Genomic DNA, 17,887 nt, shown 5'->3' with positions numbered 1-17,887 from the left:
TTCCGGTCATCTGCTCGGCCGCCTCCTTGCTTCAGGTAGGCGGCACCAGCGCTGGAAACCAACCATATCCTTAAAGGGATGCTTTGTGCTGATGATCCAGACAGAGGTTGTGTAATCTCAGAAAGAACTGCGTGCAAGGAATTGTTTTTATTACGATGATAAGAAAATCCTGTTACACAGCTAGAATTCTATTTTTTTTTTTCTGAGTATTTGTGGAAATAAGGTTTCAAAGTTTCTCTGCTGGTTCGACAGGCTTTTATTCTTGGCTGTCATGAACGCAACCTTTTTTTTATTACGCCTCCAGCTTCCCTGTTTGACCCGCTTCCCATCTGGAAGATTGAGCCGACCCTAGGAACATAAAGTTTTTTCTTCTCGCTCTGGGTCCCAGTGACCTGCGGCTGGAGACGGGAAGACGAGAGTTACGCTAAGGTTACAACTGCGTTGAGGAAAATAAAAAAAAAAATCAAGACTGTTAGTGGGTAACCTGCAGGCGGAGCCTAAATCCAATCTTCTGATTTTCAGGGTAATCACAGTGCGCAAATTAACCTGGCTCTTATACCAAATGCATGCAGATATATCTCGTGCATTTTCATTCTGGATACGCTGAAAACCAGACCTGTTTTTTGGGGGGGGGGCTCTTATGCACCAGGTCCGGGAGCCACTTAGCTAACTCATTCTGCTTTCCCTGGGTGTTATTAGTCTGTGTAACCCCAGCTATGAACTTGCAGGGTTTCAACCGCTGTGAAAACGGGCCCATTATCATGTATCGTTCTTAATATGAGCATGTGCTGTTTTTGTCTTCTCCCCCCCCCCCCCCGCGCTTCTGTCTGTGCGTCCTGTCACTCTGTATGTTTTGCTATAACTCTGTAGTATCCAATGTCTGTCCTCGTGTAGCACCAGCCAGTCCCATCAGGTCTCCCTCCAAGCCCTCTCCAGTAGGGCGTGCAGAGCGAAGGAAGACTGCCCCCGCCTCCTGCAGTGCCGAAGGGACTGAAGGACCCGCCTCTGAGGAAACCACCCAGGTGGGCTTTTTTTTCAATGGCTGTGGATTGAGGTGGGGCTGAGGTGCTGGGGGTGTAAGTACCCACACCAGGCATGGCCTCCTTTCTCTCGGTGCCCCTTTTTGGAATGGCTGACCTGAGAGTTGTGCAAGTGCTTAATACCCATGCACAGCACTTAGGTGCAATGGAAAATGAAAGAACATTTTTAGCAAAAAAAACCCCTGAAAGTTTCTTGATCCAAATAAACTGAGAAAAAGCTGCAGGGGAGCACAGCACTGTAGACTCACTGTGGTTTGGCTTACTACCTGCTACCACCGTAGTAGACATTCCTGCCTTGTGACATGGTTCTCTTGAGTGTTTGAAGCTCAGCTTTTGCTAGCACGTTCTTACATGCGTCAGGGCAGGAAGGAGGCTTGTCTGCTGCTGCTTCTGAATCTTTGGAAAAGTCTGAGCTTAAATTCAGATGCAGAAAAATCATCACAGGAGCCAATAAATATGCAGAGTTCATATCATGCATAGACTCTCTTATTTTACATGTTTTTGTGGTCCTGCTTATAAACTGAAGGGGGCAGTTGGTTGCGTGTTTGAAGTGAACATGGGCAAGCCTTTGAAAGCTGGGAGTACAGCTTGAGTTGGGCGCCTGGCTCCGATGGATGCCATGTGTAAGACGTCAAGCCAGTCACATGGTTGACACGGTGAAGGATTTTCCGGGCAGCCAGGCCCGCCATCATGAGGGCAAGTGTAGCTTCGTTGCCATTAGGAGTTTCGATTCCTGGGAATCGGGCCACAGCAACAGATTCTGTAGCAAAGAATACAGATTAGCAAAGGGATGCACATCCTTGTCTGCAAAGTCTAGGAAAAGAGATGAAAAGGAAAGTAGATTCCCCCTTTTGTTTAAACGTTGAGCCTGCTAAATTCTCGATGACCAGCATGCATTATTCCCTGTCTGCAAGAAAGCCTAACCCATGGAATGAAGCTTCGCCCTTTGTTTTTACAGATGGATAAAGTGAAGAGAGAGAAGCGATCTGCCACGCCCGTCCCAACATGTGCCATGGGGTCACCTCTGAGAAGAGTGGAGTCCCCTGCAAGCTTGTCCAAAAGGCCTTCTTCGCCAGCTCCAGCCAAGTAGGACCTACAGATACTGCTTTATGTGCTCTGACCCTATGAGTTGTCCTCTCTCTTTTAGGCAAATGTAATAAGACAGGAGTAACACACATGCGCTGTATTTCGGCGCACAATTTTCTTAATGCGCTCACTAGGAAAAAAAAAAAAAAGATAACTCCTGCTGCAGTAAGTTGCTAATATGCAAATGCATTAGGAGTTAAAAAAAAAAGCCACATAAACTGAAAAATATGTGCCGAAACGAACAGCGGGCACAAACCACAAGGCGCACAAAACGTGTTTTAGGAGCATAACGTCTGTCTGTGTGCGTGGAGTGCAGAAAGCTAGGTTTGTGCGCATTAAAGTCGCACAAAAGTGTAAAGCACTGCATCAGTCCAGAGTAGAGGATGCCCATCTCCACGAAGTCCAGAAGCAGCTCCAGAAAGGTCACTCCCCCTTTGACCAGGAGTTACACCAGTGCACCCCTCGGCACTGGGGAGTAATAGCTAATGCCTTAGTTAACGGCATTTGCATGGAGGGGCACTAAGTTATGTGCACATCTTATTGTGTGCAAAATGTTGCCAATGACTGTCTGTCATTTTTTTTTTCCTTTTTTTTTTGTTTTGTTTTGTGGTTTGCGCTTACGTTGGCCAAATTCTTAGAGGTGACAACAGTTCAAAGCCCATTTTACCGCCTGTCTTTCTCACAGACCTTTAAAGTGAGGCCTGGGACACTGACACATGATGCTGTACATTCTGTGCTGCTTTAAACAAAACAAAACATAGCCAAAATCATTTGGAGGATTGCATTTTTGTGACTGCACAGCAGGCTTGCTCAGGCAGTTTGTCCGCATGTTCCACATTCCTACCCCAGCTCTATACCTTTGCCTCTCTCCCGTTGCATACCCGGTACCTATCCTGAAAATCCTGGCGTTCTCTAGGCACTGTGTGGGAGACTCTCTTCACCGCTGATTGGGGACACCATCCAATCATTTTAGAAGGACAAGAAACTTGTTCTCCTAGATTTTTTAGTAGCCAGTGTAATCTGTATTGGCTGTTTTTTTACTGGCTTCCCCTGCACTCTGCATGAGGGTACGTACGTTTGCAGAAGATTTGAGTCATGAGAGCCTTCGCCTGGGTATTACTGCATATCATTGTACTCAGCTTCTTGTGGAAATTAAGCCGAGGTTGAATCTCAGCCTTTAAAATTCCTGTTTCTCCTCTAGGTCACGCTTCAAGGCTCACCCTCAGCCTCCTGTGCATGCCAAACAGCAACCCGCTTCCCCGGCAAAACATCATCCCCTCTCTGCCAGCCTGGACAAGGAGAAGGAAGAGGTCGTCATCCAGAAACTTCCGGATCCACAGTTGGATGAGGCTGCAGATGTACCAAAGCAAGAGAAAAGTGTGCCTTCTGCAGGCAAAACCGAGGCCAGTGAAGGTAGGCCTGGAAGCCAGGAGAGTCCAGCAGCCTTTCTGAAGGTCTGTCACATGAATGTTATTACTGCTCAGGCATCATGGACGAGACGAGGAGCAAATGAATTTCCACTGGACAAACTATAACAGTAATCTTTTAAAGTTTCTGAACAGAAAGCACAGAGGGAGTTTGAGCTTACGCCCATGGGAAAAGCCATGCTACGCTTTGGACCTTGCAGGTCTATCCTTCCCCACCCCCTCCCAATTCTTTTAAAGAATCTACGCCAAGGTTTAGTAAGACTGTCTATGGACTAAGCCCTGGTACTGAGTGAGCCCCTTTCCTTCACAGCTACACCTAGCAGAGGGGGGTACACTTTGGAAATACATTGTACGCTCAGAGTTTACCACTGTAGACAGGGTTTGAAAATGACCCTTATTTGGGTTTTTTTTTTTTTGAAACATCTAGAATTTGCAGTGAGTTTTAGAGATTCCAGAAATCCCCCAAACATTTGCATCCTCTCATCTTTGCTTCAGTAAGGTTAAGCTTAAAATGCTCAACCTGTGCTGTTTGCTTCTTACTCCCAAGGTCCTTGTGACCTTGAGAAAGCTGGCAGCAATTGAAGACAAAGCAGCTCTATTTGGAATGACCCTGAGCCTGCATGGGGTGCTTGGTAAACTGGACTTCATAGGATTCATCGCCATTAACTCTTTACTGCTGTTATATGTTGTTGGGGATTTTTTTTTTTTTTTTTGCAGTGAATTTGGATTTGTAATAAGTATAGTTACATAATGGTACAATTAAAGGTTAGTTTTGAAAGGGGTTGCGTGTGTTAAAATAGCATATACGCAGATAAGCAGCATGGATGTGCCTATATACAATTTTAGAAACATCGAGCATGCGCACGTTTTTCCAGTGCAGAAGGGGTAAAAGAGCTGTTTAGAGGCATTCCAGGGTGGGAATCCGACATTCGTACAGTAGTTGCTGTTGTGTAAGAGAGGTACGCATGCACATTACTAAACTTGCTTGGTCACTTTTACACCTGCTGATTGACTCGCGCTAGTGAAATTGAAATTGTCTGTTGTCTGCAGCTTTTGGATGAGAGGTCCGGTTCAACTTGTGGGGTTCAGGATGAAGTGTTAGAGGGTCCTGGGTGGAATGGTGGAGGTATCAGCGAACTGGCGATTTTCAAGCACACGTGTTTTCAAAATGGTATGAAATACCTGTCTTCTCGTGTAATTCTAGGGGTTTGCACAGTGTCATGATTATTCCACGCGTAAAACATACGCACACATTTTTATAAATTAGGTAGAGAAAGTTTGCGGGTTCATGCATTGGAAATATATGGGCTTATTTTTGGAGCAGACATGCAGAGTATTTTATAAAATACTAGCATTAGTCTCTGTGCATCCACTTACGTGCGTAGGTTCTTGTACCAAGGATAGGTTTGAAAGTTAGGCTCTTTAGCTGGATTGAAGTAAGCTTTTGAGTCAAAGTTTCTTCAAGGTGGCCAATTATTTGTAATGAGGGAGACAGAAGAAAAATCTTCTGCAGATCTTCATGTGGGGAGGGAGGGAGATCAAAAGAGATAACAACCCTGTGATGCAGGGATTAAGCACTGAACGATTTGACCTGGGAGAGCGCACCCCTGAATGCCCTTACCCTGGAACATTTATATTAGAAACTGAAGCCATATTCAAAAGATCCAGGCACCAACTACTCTTGGGGGAATTCTGCAAAAGAAAATAAAATCTGCACAAAGTGTGCAGAATCTTTATCAAAATAACACAATAGAATTGCTGTTTTTGGAGTGATACTTAACTGTTTTTGGTAAGGCAAGCGGAGGAGCCATGAACAAGGTGAGGCAAATGGGGCGAAGCCGTCTAGGATCGGACGCAACACTCCCCGCCTCCACCTTTCCAGGTTGTACCCCACGCTCCTCCCCACAAGCTTAAACCCACTATGTTCCCTCCTTCATCTTTCCCAGATTTTACGGCCTGGAATGCTGCCATCTCGTTCGGGGTTGGGTGGGTCAGTGGATCTAGCGGCCTCTTTTTCTTCCAGGGCTATCCCTCTGCTTTCTTCTTCCAGGGCTGCACAGGCCGACTGCTGCAGCAGCTCCTTCCTTCTGGGTCCATGCAGCCACATTCTATGCAAAAGCTTTACTCTGTGCCAGAGGGGAATTCTGCAAAAATTCTTCACCACACAGTGGTGTGGAATTCCCCCAGGAAAACTGAAGATTTTCGCTATCAAGAGCTCTCAAATTTGCGGGCCTGTGTTAACTAGGTGCTTAAAAAGTGGGCGGAGCTAGAGGAGGGCACAGGTCTAGGGAACTCACGGGTCGATATAGTAAACTGTGCAGGAGAGCCGGCGAGCGCCCGCTCTCCCGATGCATGCCCAGGCCACTCTCCTGGGTGCGCAATTCAGGAAGCAAAGATATGTAAATTAGGGCCTGTGGTAAAAAGGAGGTGCTAGGGACACTAGCACATCCCTAACACCTCTTTATTGACCGAAACGGCGGCTGTCAACAGGTTTGACAGCCGATGCTTAATTTTACCGGCGTCTGTTGTCGAACCCACTGACAACCACGGGTTCGGAAAACGGACGCCGGCAAAATTGAGCGTCCGTCTTCTAACCTGCGGGCCACGGGCAGATTTTTAAATTTTTTTTTAGATTTTAAATTTTTTTTTTTTTGGGGGGCCTCCGACTTAATATCGCTATGATATTAAGTTGGAGGGTGTACAGAAAAGCAGTTTTTTCTGCTTTTCTGTACACTTTCCTGGTGCCGGCCGAAATTAACTCCTGCCTTTGGGCAGGTGTTAATTTTTGAAAGTAAAATGTGTGGCTTGGCTGCACATTTTACTTTCTGTATCGCGCGGGACTAACTAACAGGCTCATCAACATGCATTTGCATGTTGTGGGTGCTATTAGTTTCGGGGGGGTTGGCAGCGCATTTTCCATGCTCTATTACCCCTTACTGTATAAGGGGTAAAAATAGCGCGTCGAAAACACACGGCCAAACGGGGGCCAAATCGGCCCGTCAGTTAGCTGCTCAGTGCTGATTTCCCATACTAGGTACCTAAATTTAGGAGAGTGAATGGCAGACCTAAACCTAGGTGCCTGTTTTCAGCCAAACATAGGCATTCAGCTTTTTAAAAATTATCAGCCTATAAGAACCTCTGTCCTAAAGAAAGGCTTTCTACCATTGAGGTCATACACCCACACAAAAAGAAGGTATCTGGTACAAACCATAGGCCACAGCTCATCTCCCCCAATTGGGCCCATTAGCATTCAGATCCATTCTGTGCCAATGATGGAAGTTGGGAGTCCCAAGATGTGCATTTAGGATTCCCATCCTTCACTTGTTATCCCTGCCAAGTTTGCCACAATGGTTCTCTCATCTTTTGCTGTTACTTTTATGTCCCTTTCATGGGACCACTTTGCTTGTGCATACAAACCTGTGTACACTTCAGCGTCTGCTCTCCATTCACTTCCAGGGAAGCTCTTGGCAGGAACCACCGATGTCGAGGAGGCCACAAAGATGTTGGCGGAGAGAAGACGGCAGGCACGTCTGCAGAAGGAGCAGGAGCAGCAAGAAAGGCTGGAGAGAGAGGAGGCCGAGAGGTAGGTTTATGCAGTTGGGTTACCCACTGACTCCGTGTCATCCAGACAGGTTGAGCTGGCCCTGGTTTTACCCTATGGCAGGGGTTCTCAGGGAGGGCTGGAAGCAGGTTATCCATGCTGAATATATATATATGGGATAAGATCAAGGCTAATTTTGCATGACTTGGGTACCCAGAAAATCCGTCCTGCTTGTGGGCCCTCGAGGACTGGAGTTGAGAACATTTGCCCTGTCGTACCTTATGTACCTCCTAGCTTCAGTTTGTCTAGAAAAAAAAATAATCGACCAGAATATGGATGCCATTGGGTAACCAGGGCTGTATTTCAGCGCCATGCGCCCATAGACAATGGGAAGGGGAGAAGGAGGTGATATCCTCCCCTCTCAAGGTATCTCCTCCCCGCCCCCCCCCCCCCCCCATTCCCCTCACCTCACTTCATGCGAGCTTCACAGCAGCAACGACAACAGCAGCAACTGGAAATTTAAAATTAATTCAGCACGGGGACCTCCTGCTGCCCCTTGCATGCTATCAGGCCTCACGTTTTCATGAGTTTCCAAGGTAACAGGAAGCCTGTGTGTAAGGAGGGGGGGCAGGGGGCGCTGCAGGGCCTGTCGGCATGCTAATGTGCTGAGTTAATTTAACTTCTAATTGCTGCCGCTGCTGTGGAGGCACGTGGCGCCGTGGCTGCAGGCCCAGATGGAGGCACGGCAGGGGTGACGTCGCTCCAGAAGCTACAGAACTTTGGTGCTGGAGGCATTCGCCTATGCTACCTGACCCTAAATCCCGGCCTGGGCTAAAACCAGGGCTCGGCTCGGCCTGTCCAAACGCTACGGACCCAGGCAGTTTCCAGCAGTGCATCTTCTGGCAGAGCCCTGAGAACTTGCCTCATTCAGCATAAAGTAATGCATGGTGCAGGGCGGAAGACATTCCTCTGGTGTCTCTGATCCTGCCTCGGAGATGGTGAAATGTCATCTGGGTGGTAAAACGTAGGAGTCCTGAGGGAAATAGAGGAACGCGAAGAGCGTTGGAGGTTTAAACTGGAAACGCGTAACCTTAGGGAATGAGAGCGCCGAGCGAGATCCGATGCTGTCCCTGCTGTGTCACGCATCCTGCAGCAAGATTCAAGCATTGGGTCACCCTTCTCTGTTCATAGTGATGAAATTTGCAGCGGGGTTATTTAATCTGCTCCATATGCCTGGCTTGGTTTTCTGTCCCAGTGATGGGTGTGTAGGGTGAGGGATTCTAGTATAAATATTTATGAATATTCACAAGGGAATATTTATATTAGACTAGCAAATGGGTTGGAACTGCAGTTCTGGATTGGTTGTGGTGGAGGTGTAGCCTGAGACAGAGCAGCTGTACCGAAAATTTACAAGTAACTTGTGAAGAAAGTCATATAGTTCTAGGGATGTGCATTTGTTTGCGTCGAAATAGGAAATAGAGATGATATTTCCTATTTCATCGCGGTTTGGGGGGGGCAATAAAACGATAAGAGAACCTTAGAAATTTTGTGTGGTTTTCTTATCATTTTTGGGGAGGGGAGAAAGGACACATTAAAACAAAAAAAAAAACCCCAAACCCACCCCAACCCTTCAAATTTAATGAATTGCAAACCCCCCCCCTCCCAAGACTTGCCCGACCCCCCTCCCAAGACTTACCGAAAGCCCCCCTGGTGGTCCAGCGGGAGTCCCGGGAGTGATCTCACCCTCTCGGGCTGTCGGCTGCCACTAAAAATGGCACTGATGGCCCTTTGCCCTTACCATGTGACAGGGGCTATCGATGCCATTGGTCGGCCCCTGTCATATGGTAGGAGCAATGGATGGCCTGTGCCATTTTTTAAGATGCAGGTGGTTATAAAATGACTCCCTTAATCTATCTGTGATTATCTTGGAGAGCTGTGCTCCCCTCAGCTCAATGCTTACAAGCCAAACACAAATATATTAAAATAGTCTGGACAAAAAGTCTCACCTTCCAGTTACTTATTTATTTATTTTTATACACCAATATTCGTGGTAGCTTCGTACCAGTTTACATCTTGTATACAAATAACAACAGATTAAATATACATAAAATGAAGGTGATAAAATTAAATAAGCAAGCATTGTAACTAAAATATGTAATCTATTCTAAAAGAAAACAGAAAATCATAAGATCATAATAAAATAAAACATTTTTAAAACAAATAAAACTAAACTAAGATACTTTCATCATAAGAACAAAATATATATTGCCATCACGTAAATGCTTGCTGGAATAGCCATGTTTTCAATTTCTTTTTAAATGTCTGCAAGTTTGCTTCTAGCCTCAAGTCAGGTGGTAGTGCATTCCATAACCCTGGTCCCGCTAGGGATAGCGCACTCTCTCTTACTGAGTTTAAATGGGCCAATTTAGGAGACGGTATTGTTAATAATCCCTTGCCTGCAGAACGCAGATTTCGTTGTGGAGCATGAAAGTGTAGCGCTGCATTGAACCATTCGATTTTTTTCATTGAATATCGTCTTGTGGATTAAAACTAAGGTTTTAAACTGAGTTCTAAAAGTAATTATCAGCCAGTGTAGATCTTTCAAAATCGGAGTTATATGCTCATATTTTCTGGTATTTGTTAATAACCGGGCAGCAGCGTTCTGAAGTAGTTGAAGTGGGCGGGTGGCAGATGCTGGAAGGCCCAGTAGCAAAGCGTTGCAGTAGTCTGTATTTGAGAAAATGAGTGCTTGTAAAACAATTCTAAAATCATTAGCGTGTAGAAGGGGTTTCAATTTCTTTAATATGTGTAGCTTAAAAAATCCATCTTTTTTTAAAGTATTGATACATTTCTTCCAGTTTACTTCACTATCCAGAATTACTCCTAAATCTCTTACCTCATTTACTTGCTTGTTGAAGTTTATTTCCACAAGTAAATATAAATCAGCAGCAGACCTTTTCCCTTGGAAACCACCTGGTACAGAGAACACCATAGATCATTGTTTTACCAAAGTATTTTGATTCAGTATACAAGTGCATTATACTCCTGGGGGAATTCTGCAAAAAATGTAAAATTCTGCGCAGAAAAACAGAGTGTCATTCAGCACCTCCGGCCTTTATTCTGCAAAATTCAAATGTGTGCAAAAAATAATTCACAGGAGAAAATCCTTTAGTGGGACGGAGTTGTGTATCTTAAAAAAAAAATGTTTTTTTGCCGCATGAGAACAACGCAGGTCAAGCTTGTCTCGATATTCAGATCTTCGTGTGATGTGGCACTGGCTTTAGGCAGAATAGGTCTTGCTGTATAAAAGAGGTGAGCGTGGCGTTTCTCAATACATAGCTGCCTGTTACCTTTTCAAAGGTTAAGGAAGGAGGAGCTGAGCAGAAAGGCCGAAGAAGAAAGGGTCCGTGTGGCAGAAGAAGCTCTCCAGCTAGAAGAGGAGAGAAAACGCAAAGAGGAGGAGGAAAGGAGGAGAGCAGAGGAGGAGAGAGAACTGAAGGACAAACAGGATAAGGAGCTGCAGGTCCAGATGGAAAAACAGGTGCGTAAGACATCTTTTGCAAATGGCACCAGGCCAAACCTTAAGATGCTGCAGCGAACACTCTGCATGGAGGATCTTCCAACTTTACTGCTCCAAAGGTTGTTCAATAGAGGGGGGACAATTACTACTTGCCGTGAGTACCTCTGAAGTATTTCTTTATATGTAACAGTCCAGCTTTAGATTTGAGGTAGCCTGCATTTATAATAACGGTAACATTATGCATTCACCCGGTTTTGTGCACAGGACCTGATGGTTTCCCTGGGCAGCCGGTACTCTCTCTCCTAATATAACCTCTGATATTCCCGTAGCAGAGACTTATTTAGAGCGAAGGCAGTCCCTGCTGCTGAGATGTTCTTGGTCTGGTTTGTTGCCACCAGAAGGAAGAGGCGGAAGCCAGGGCCCGGGAGGCGGCAGAAACCCTGCGACTGGAGAGGGAGCAGATAATGCTGCAGATCGAGCAGGAAAGACTGGAGAGAAAGAAGGTAAAGTCGGTTGCATCGGATAGTTGCCCCCATGTCAGTACCGTTACCTCGACAATACTTCGCCACGGTGCTGGCGGCATCACTCAGAAAGCCCTGGTTACCCTTTGGGTCGCTTGCATGCTGTCCACCCGATTTAAACTTGGACAGAGCCAGGCAGACCTGGATCCAGACATAGGCAACTGCCTCCAGCGCCAAATGTTACTAGGCGTCGGAGCATTGTCTGACCCCATGCCTCTGTCTGGATCAGTGTCTTGAGCCGCAGCACTCCTCCACGCCTCACACGGGTTTGCATAGTAACAGGAAGCCTATGGGTGGAGGGGGGGGGGGGGGGGGGGCACTGCAGGGCTTTGAAAGTGCAATGCGAGGCTGGAGGTCCCGCACTACATTTGCTTTTTTAAAGTATTGCTGCTACTGCAGGAGCTGGAGCGGAGGAATGCCATTGCTCAGAGGCAAGGGAGAGGACTTTGCTGTGGTGGGGGATCATCACTGATGACCCCCATCCCCCCCCCCACTGCCTTTGGGCGCCAAATATATAGATCAGTTCTCCTCCACCAGACTGAGACAGCATGGGCAGTGCAGGAGAATTGCCATGTACAAGGATTTGAAAGGATGTGAGTGGTGGCAAGCAATAGCATGGAAGCAAGATTGTTATTGTATGCTTTTGTCATGTATCTTGACATAAGCTGCTTTGATGGGCCAGGAAAAGTGGGATATTAAGATAAAAAGTAATAAAAAGTTTCACCCAGAACTAATGAGCCTGTTTTCTGGGACAAGTGCATTCACGCTGTGCACATATGTATGGATCTGGGCCAAGGAAGAGCCTTTGAGATAGGAAGGTCCGTAGGAGGCTCATGAGACTGTAGCAGGGAGGCGCTGTTGGTCAGACTCTCCACAGCCTCACATAACCCACAGTGCGGACCATAGCATCCGTATCCCATGAGCCAGGCAATCCTAGGGAGCTCCCAGTATGCCGCAGAGACGCACTGTCGTGGCCCTTTCCAGACTTGCAGTGTGTCACTCCGTGGCCTTTCGCATGACGTTTGCGTTGGCCTGTTCATGGGGGTGGCCCAGTCTTCCAAGCCATTTCCCCAGATAAAAACGCATTCTGCACCCATAGATGGTAAATATTAAAGCTCGCCCTCCCTCGAGGTGGGTGAGTGTCTGCACGTCGTTCCACGGCACGTGTGCTTTTAGCCACCCTGAGAGGAGGAGGAGGGCAGAGAAGACCTCTAGGTTGCAGATCTAGCCTTGCTGGGACTCTGCTAGTAACGTGCGGTGATATTCGTTCTTTTGCAGAGAATAGATGAAATCATGAAGAGGACGAGAAAGGGAGATGGACCAGAGGGAAAGGTACAGAGCGCACGGGCACGTCCAGATTTCTTCTTTCTTCCAGGCCCCCCCGTGGTGCTCCCCCACTTCTGCTCTCCTTTCAGCTGTCCCCCAAAACCTCTCCCTCTGTCTGACCCAACAGTAGAGCAATCGGGAGCCCAGGAGCACGAGGACAGAGTGAGACCGAGTGCTCTTGGGGCTCTGCAACTCCTCATCTCTCCCTTCCTCCCCCCCTACCCCCCCCCCCCATCATGTTTCATGTTTAGAAAAGAGGAGCAAAGGAGGAGATTGGCATGGGGGGGGGGGGGCAGGCAGCTGCGGGGTCTCAGGCTGTGGCCTCTGCACTGCCTTCTTCCTTCTTGCAGCAGCCAAGCAGGGGAGGAAAGGATCCCATGAGAGCGCTAGGACCTTTTATTTCCTTGGGGGCCTGCAAGTTCAACTCTACTAGTCAGACATTCTTCTTCCTCCTCCTCCTTACCAGTCCCAGAGTAGGGCAGAATACCCCAACCACCCCATGATGGGCACCTGGGAGCAAGCACTGACATTTTTGGCAACTGGGCACCTGGGAAATTTCCAGCCCAGAGGTCCTTCAGAATAGGAGCAAGTTAGAACAGCCTTGTGGTCTCTCTCTTTCTTCAATTTCTGTGCTTCTAGGTTAGCCTAAATAAAATATATGCTTCCTATTAAAAATATGTACTTTTATTGATTCCTCGGAATGTCTTGTTCCTGACAAGCTTATAACTTTCTCAGTCCATAAGTATATATGGACGCACTAGCTTTACCCCTTACAAGCTAGCGCGTCCAAAATGCACATCCAACCCCCCGAACCAAATAGCGCCCACTAATTTCTCCGGGCACCAGGAAAGTGCACAGAAAAGCAGTAAAAACTGCTTTTCTGTGCACCTTCCGACTTAATATCATGGAAATACTAAGTCGGAGGTCCCGAAAGTTAAAAAAAAAAATAGAAAAAAAGAAATTTGAAATAGGCCCGCGGCTCGAAAACCGGCTGCTCAATTTTGCCGGCGTCCAGTTTCCGAACCCATGGCTGTCAGCGGGCTCGAGAACAGACGCCGGCAAAATACAGCGTCGGCTGTCAAACCCTCTGACAGCAGCCGCTCCTGTCAAAAAAGAGGCGCTAGGAACGCGCTAGTGTCCCTAGCGCCTCTTTTTAACCCCGGCCCTAATTAAAATACATTAAAAACAACACAGACATTGTTGTTTTACAATGTAACACTCATTCATTATGCTAACAGGGAAATCTAAAAGGAGATGGACCTTTAAACAGACTCTTATCCCTATAGAGAGAGAGAGAGATAATGGCCAAAACAAGAGTCCCGTTTCAGGATATAAAGTTTGGCGTAAACACAATACCAACTGTTTATCCAGTAACGTAATTTACGTTATTATCTGTCCGTGTCCACAGCTGTATATAGGTCGTACCTCGAGACCAGTCAAGGTGAGATTAGGTGAGCATAAGTCCAGATTCAATACAGCAAAGCTCACGGCACCTATGGTGCAACATTTGACAGATAAGGGACATAAGATCACTGACTTGAAATGGACAATTTTGGAACATCTTGAAACCCCGCCCAGAGGCGGGGATGACAGGGCTTTCCTTAACCAGCGAGAAGCATTTTGGATTTTCACCTTAAAGACATCAGCCCCTCGGGGAATGAATGATGATCTTAATTGGAACTCTCTGTTATAACACATGCCCCGTGGAACCGCAGCTATCATTTAGTGATATTTGTTATAGGCATTCATACGCCATTGATCGCGACATTTGAAGGTGCCTCACGCGAGTATATAGACCCAGTTTCCTGTTAGGTCGGAGAGCACTTTTAGCACTTTTAGCCAGCACTATTCCGGCGTAATTACGTCAGCATTTGATCATTGGCCAATCTTTGCTCCTTTGCTGACACATAAAAAGGGTTCAGCATAACGCACTAACTACTCTTCCGGAGACGGAGCCAGAGCAATACCATCTCAGAGCCAAGACAGCTAGAGCATTTTTCAATGGAGTTCATCCAGATTCCTTAAAAGTTGGTTGCATTACAACGTTCCACGCCCCTGAGGAAAGACATTCAGTCTGAAACACGGATCGGCTGTGTCGGGACCATCATTTAAATCTGGATAATATAACCAACTGACATCTTAAAGGGAAGTCTGAATTTTACTCTTTTAAAGCTTAAAACACTCATATAGATAATTGAATTCTTGGCATTAAATACCGTTAAGGTATATAAATCAAATACTGTTAAGGTATATAAATTAATTTACCGGGTGCTCACCAAACGGAAGAGGCTCACAGAGGAATCTCTAGTAAAAAATGTTTTAAAAAAAAATTCACATAGGAGGCGGGGGATCGTTAATGATTATATATACCACACACTCGTGGTGCGGAGACACCTACGAATTTATATGAAACTTCCCCCCAACTCCTTATATTTATATTCACATTCACATTTATAAATTTATCAAACTCAAAAGCAATACTTTAATAATATCCACACAGAGTAGGTGTCATAAAGTATTTTATTTAAAGAACTTAATTAAAAAATCCCCTCTTACAAATTATTCAATATTAAACTTTATTGAAAAACGATTAGAAAAGTTTCAACATTCCAGCGATCAAGTTAACGCTCTTGATTTGTTGCATTATATTTATTATCGCTGTTGCAGTGGCATATTGATTTTTTTGGTTTGTCAAAACAAGAGTCAGTCACAAAATAAGATAAAATATGAGCAACTGAAAAACATCTGAATGTATTAATGATACAGGAGAGCCCTTAAGACTTACACAGCGTTGTATATGAAGTTCTCTGTTTTACGTGCATAAAGGATTGTCTCTAGAACTTGTAGGATTTAAGAGGACTTTGGTATATTTTTGCTCTCGGCAGAATATGTTTTCTGCAAGTGAATGCCTGGGTTTCAGATTTATGGTGACTATATTTGAAGTAGCAGGCTGAGTGCCGTTAAACATTGTAGATAGGTCGTTGTATGGCAACTCCTTCCTTGGAGCTGAATTTTCATGGCTCTAGTGGGGGATTTGCAGCTCATTCACCCTCCTTCCACCTCGTGATCGCTTCTTTCTCAAAGACATGAGACCCGTGCAATTTATAGTTAGAAATTAGCATTATTTACTCTTTTTTTCAAAGTTAACTTGTAAGAGGGTAGCTCATTTAAAACAAATCGAAGAAAATTCTTTTTCAATCAGCGCATAGTTAAGCTCTGGAATTCATTGCCAGAGGATGTGGTTACAGCAGTTAGTGTAGAGGGGCTTAAAAAAGGTTTGGATAATTTCCCAGAGGAAAAATCCATAAACTGCTATGATGGTAATTAATAAGCAACAGTAGCTTGTAATCTATTTAATGTTTGAGTACTTGCCAGGTAACTTGTAGCCTGGATTGGCCACTGTTGGAAACAGGATGCTGGGCTTGATGGACCCTTGTTCTGACCCAGCAGGGCATGTTCTTAGGTAAAACTAAGAGTTTTTGTCATGAATAACCTGCGACTGAGGAGCGATCGTTTTGGAGATGTCTCCCTGTACACGTGGGAATCTGGTATCCCACATAAATCATCTGCAGCCTTAGCCGAATCGGCCTAAAGAGGGTTTGGCCGGCTTCTTCCGCTGCCACCCTAAGCATGCGCCTCCACATCAGCACAGCATGCAGCTTTCTCTCCATGCTTTGTCAGCTCTTCAGGAAGTCTTGGTTTTGTATGAGAACACCATAGAGCGCACGGCCCATTCTGCTCATTTTCTGCTGCTGAAAGCCTGTGGGATGAGCTCTCTTCTTCCCTGAAACAAGTCTGATTTCTTTGGAGCGTGCCCCTCAGTGTTCCCTCTGATTTTTAGCAGGTGTGGGCTGCTGGTGGACACATCATGGTGGTCGTCGTGAGTGGCCACCCTGTGTTCCCATTATTATTTTTATGGGTGAGAGGGGCATGTTTGTGTTCATTGCTGTTTTGCATGTAACCCTGCAAGTGTGTGTGTGTGTGGGGGGGGGGTCCCCCTAGCATGCGGTTTCTATCCCCCCTCCTAGTGTGCTTTTGTTTGTACTGTAGCACCACTATCCGAGACCCGGGCTCCATCTGACTCCTCCTTTCCCATAGCTTCCATCTCTTTTCACCCCTCGTTAGCTTTTCTCACATCTTTCAGCTCTCTTGCCTACCCCTCTGCTTTATTTAAGAAAATGCAATCAATAAAACAAGACATCGAGATACGTATAAACGAATTCTCTGACCTCATAGAATCTCCACACCTAACTAAAGTATTAAATCTCTCATAACTAATAACATATGGAATTAATGAAAAACCAGGCTTTAAAATGCTTCTGAAATCTTAAACCCTCTTTCTCAGTCCACATTAAAGAGCCTGATATTGAAAGATTGATTGGCTTGCATTTTCCAGTCTAATCTCACAAAGGTACAGAAGACTCAGCAATTCTGAGCAGCAAATTGATTAAAAAGTTGTTTGTAATCCAGTAAATTGCAAAGCACCAAAATCTCAAGGATAAGAACTCTATCAATAACAATCCGCAGCATTGGCTAAGAGAAGAAGTTACCCACCAATCAGATTATTGGCAAATTAGTCAAGGCAAGAGGGCTAGCCTAGGACACGGCTGTGCCATCTCAGAACAGGTTTGCTGCTGGCTAAAGCCACCCTAATCTTTACTTTCCAACACTAAAATGTTTCTTGGTCATATTACAATGTACGGTCATCACTGAAAAGAAGCAGAGCCTCTGGTTTCCTGCAGCAGATTTCTCAAGATTCTGCAGCAAGAGTTAGCAAATTCTAGATTTGCATATAGTTTCACACCTCTGAATAATTAAAAAAAAAAAAGTCAATTATTTTTATTGAAAACCATACATATTGTTTGTTTTTAAACAATATTTAAACTATATGGAAATAAAAAATGTACCAAATACAAAAATCAACAATTTATCAAGTTAAGACACACAAAGTTACAAACTTTTAACTGTGAAATGTCACTTTTGTTTTGAATTGAAATAGTGCAACCATCCTTTTTATATATGCTGGAAATGCCCTCAGTATCCATAGCTTGTCCTGCTGTTGATTACACAGAAAGATATGTGCACATAGATTGGACATATGGTAACAGACACAAAAAAGGCTGAATTAGCACAAGCTGAAACTCGGGCAGAAGTAGTGCCAGTCTTCAAGGCTTCTGTGAATTCAAATTAATGCCCTCTCTGCCAGAGTGGGTCACTAGCACTTGCAGACTTCCAAAACACACCCAGGTCTTCCTAAATGGTATATGATTAGCCACATGTGCAAGAACCTTTGTGTAAAGATGAAATTCTTCTGTGGGGGCATCTCTTCATCTTTGCTTTTAGGGTTTCATTGATCTTTGAGGGATCAAATATTCTGACAGGTTTCTCTTTCCACTCCAACTTCACTTCCACTCTCCTTCCCTTCA

At 45.3% G+C, this 17,887-nt stretch overlaps 1 protein-coding gene across 7 annotated transcripts in view; it reads left to right on the top strand.

Annotated features, from left to right (window-relative positions):
• Window positions 1-17,887, top strand: part of MAP7D2 (MAP7 domain containing 2) — a 114,474-nt gene that overhangs the window by 70,697 nt on the left and 25,890 nt on the right. For 6 of the 7 annotated variants that reach the window (XM_029603386.1, XM_029603384.1, XM_029603382.1 and 3 more), the window contains 7 exons: window positions 871-1,022; window positions 1,999-2,126; window positions 3,328-3,539; window positions 7,010-7,136; window positions 10,455-10,635; window positions 11,013-11,117; window positions 12,414-12,467. In XM_029603386.1, the coding sequence (XP_029459246.1) occupies window positions 871-1,022; window positions 1,999-2,126; window positions 3,328-3,539; window positions 7,010-7,136; window positions 10,455-10,635; window positions 11,013-11,117; window positions 12,414-12,467 (959 nt within the window). The remainder of the gene's footprint in view (window positions 1-870; window positions 1,023-1,998; window positions 2,127-3,327; window positions 3,540-7,009; window positions 7,137-10,454; window positions 10,636-11,012; window positions 11,118-12,413; window positions 12,468-17,887) is intronic. The other variant, XM_029603383.1, reaches the window with a different exon arrangement.

The sequence above is a fragment of the Rhinatrema bivittatum genome, chromosome 5 (genome assembly GCF_901001135.1).
Source record: "Rhinatrema bivittatum chromosome 5, aRhiBiv1.1, whole genome shotgun sequence".
NCBI classification, from domain to species: domain Eukaryota; kingdom Metazoa; phylum Chordata; class Amphibia; order Gymnophiona; family Rhinatrematidae; genus Rhinatrema; species Rhinatrema bivittatum.
The sequence above is the reverse complement of the archived record's forward strand: the minus strand, read 5'-3'. Positions and strand labels throughout refer to the sequence as shown.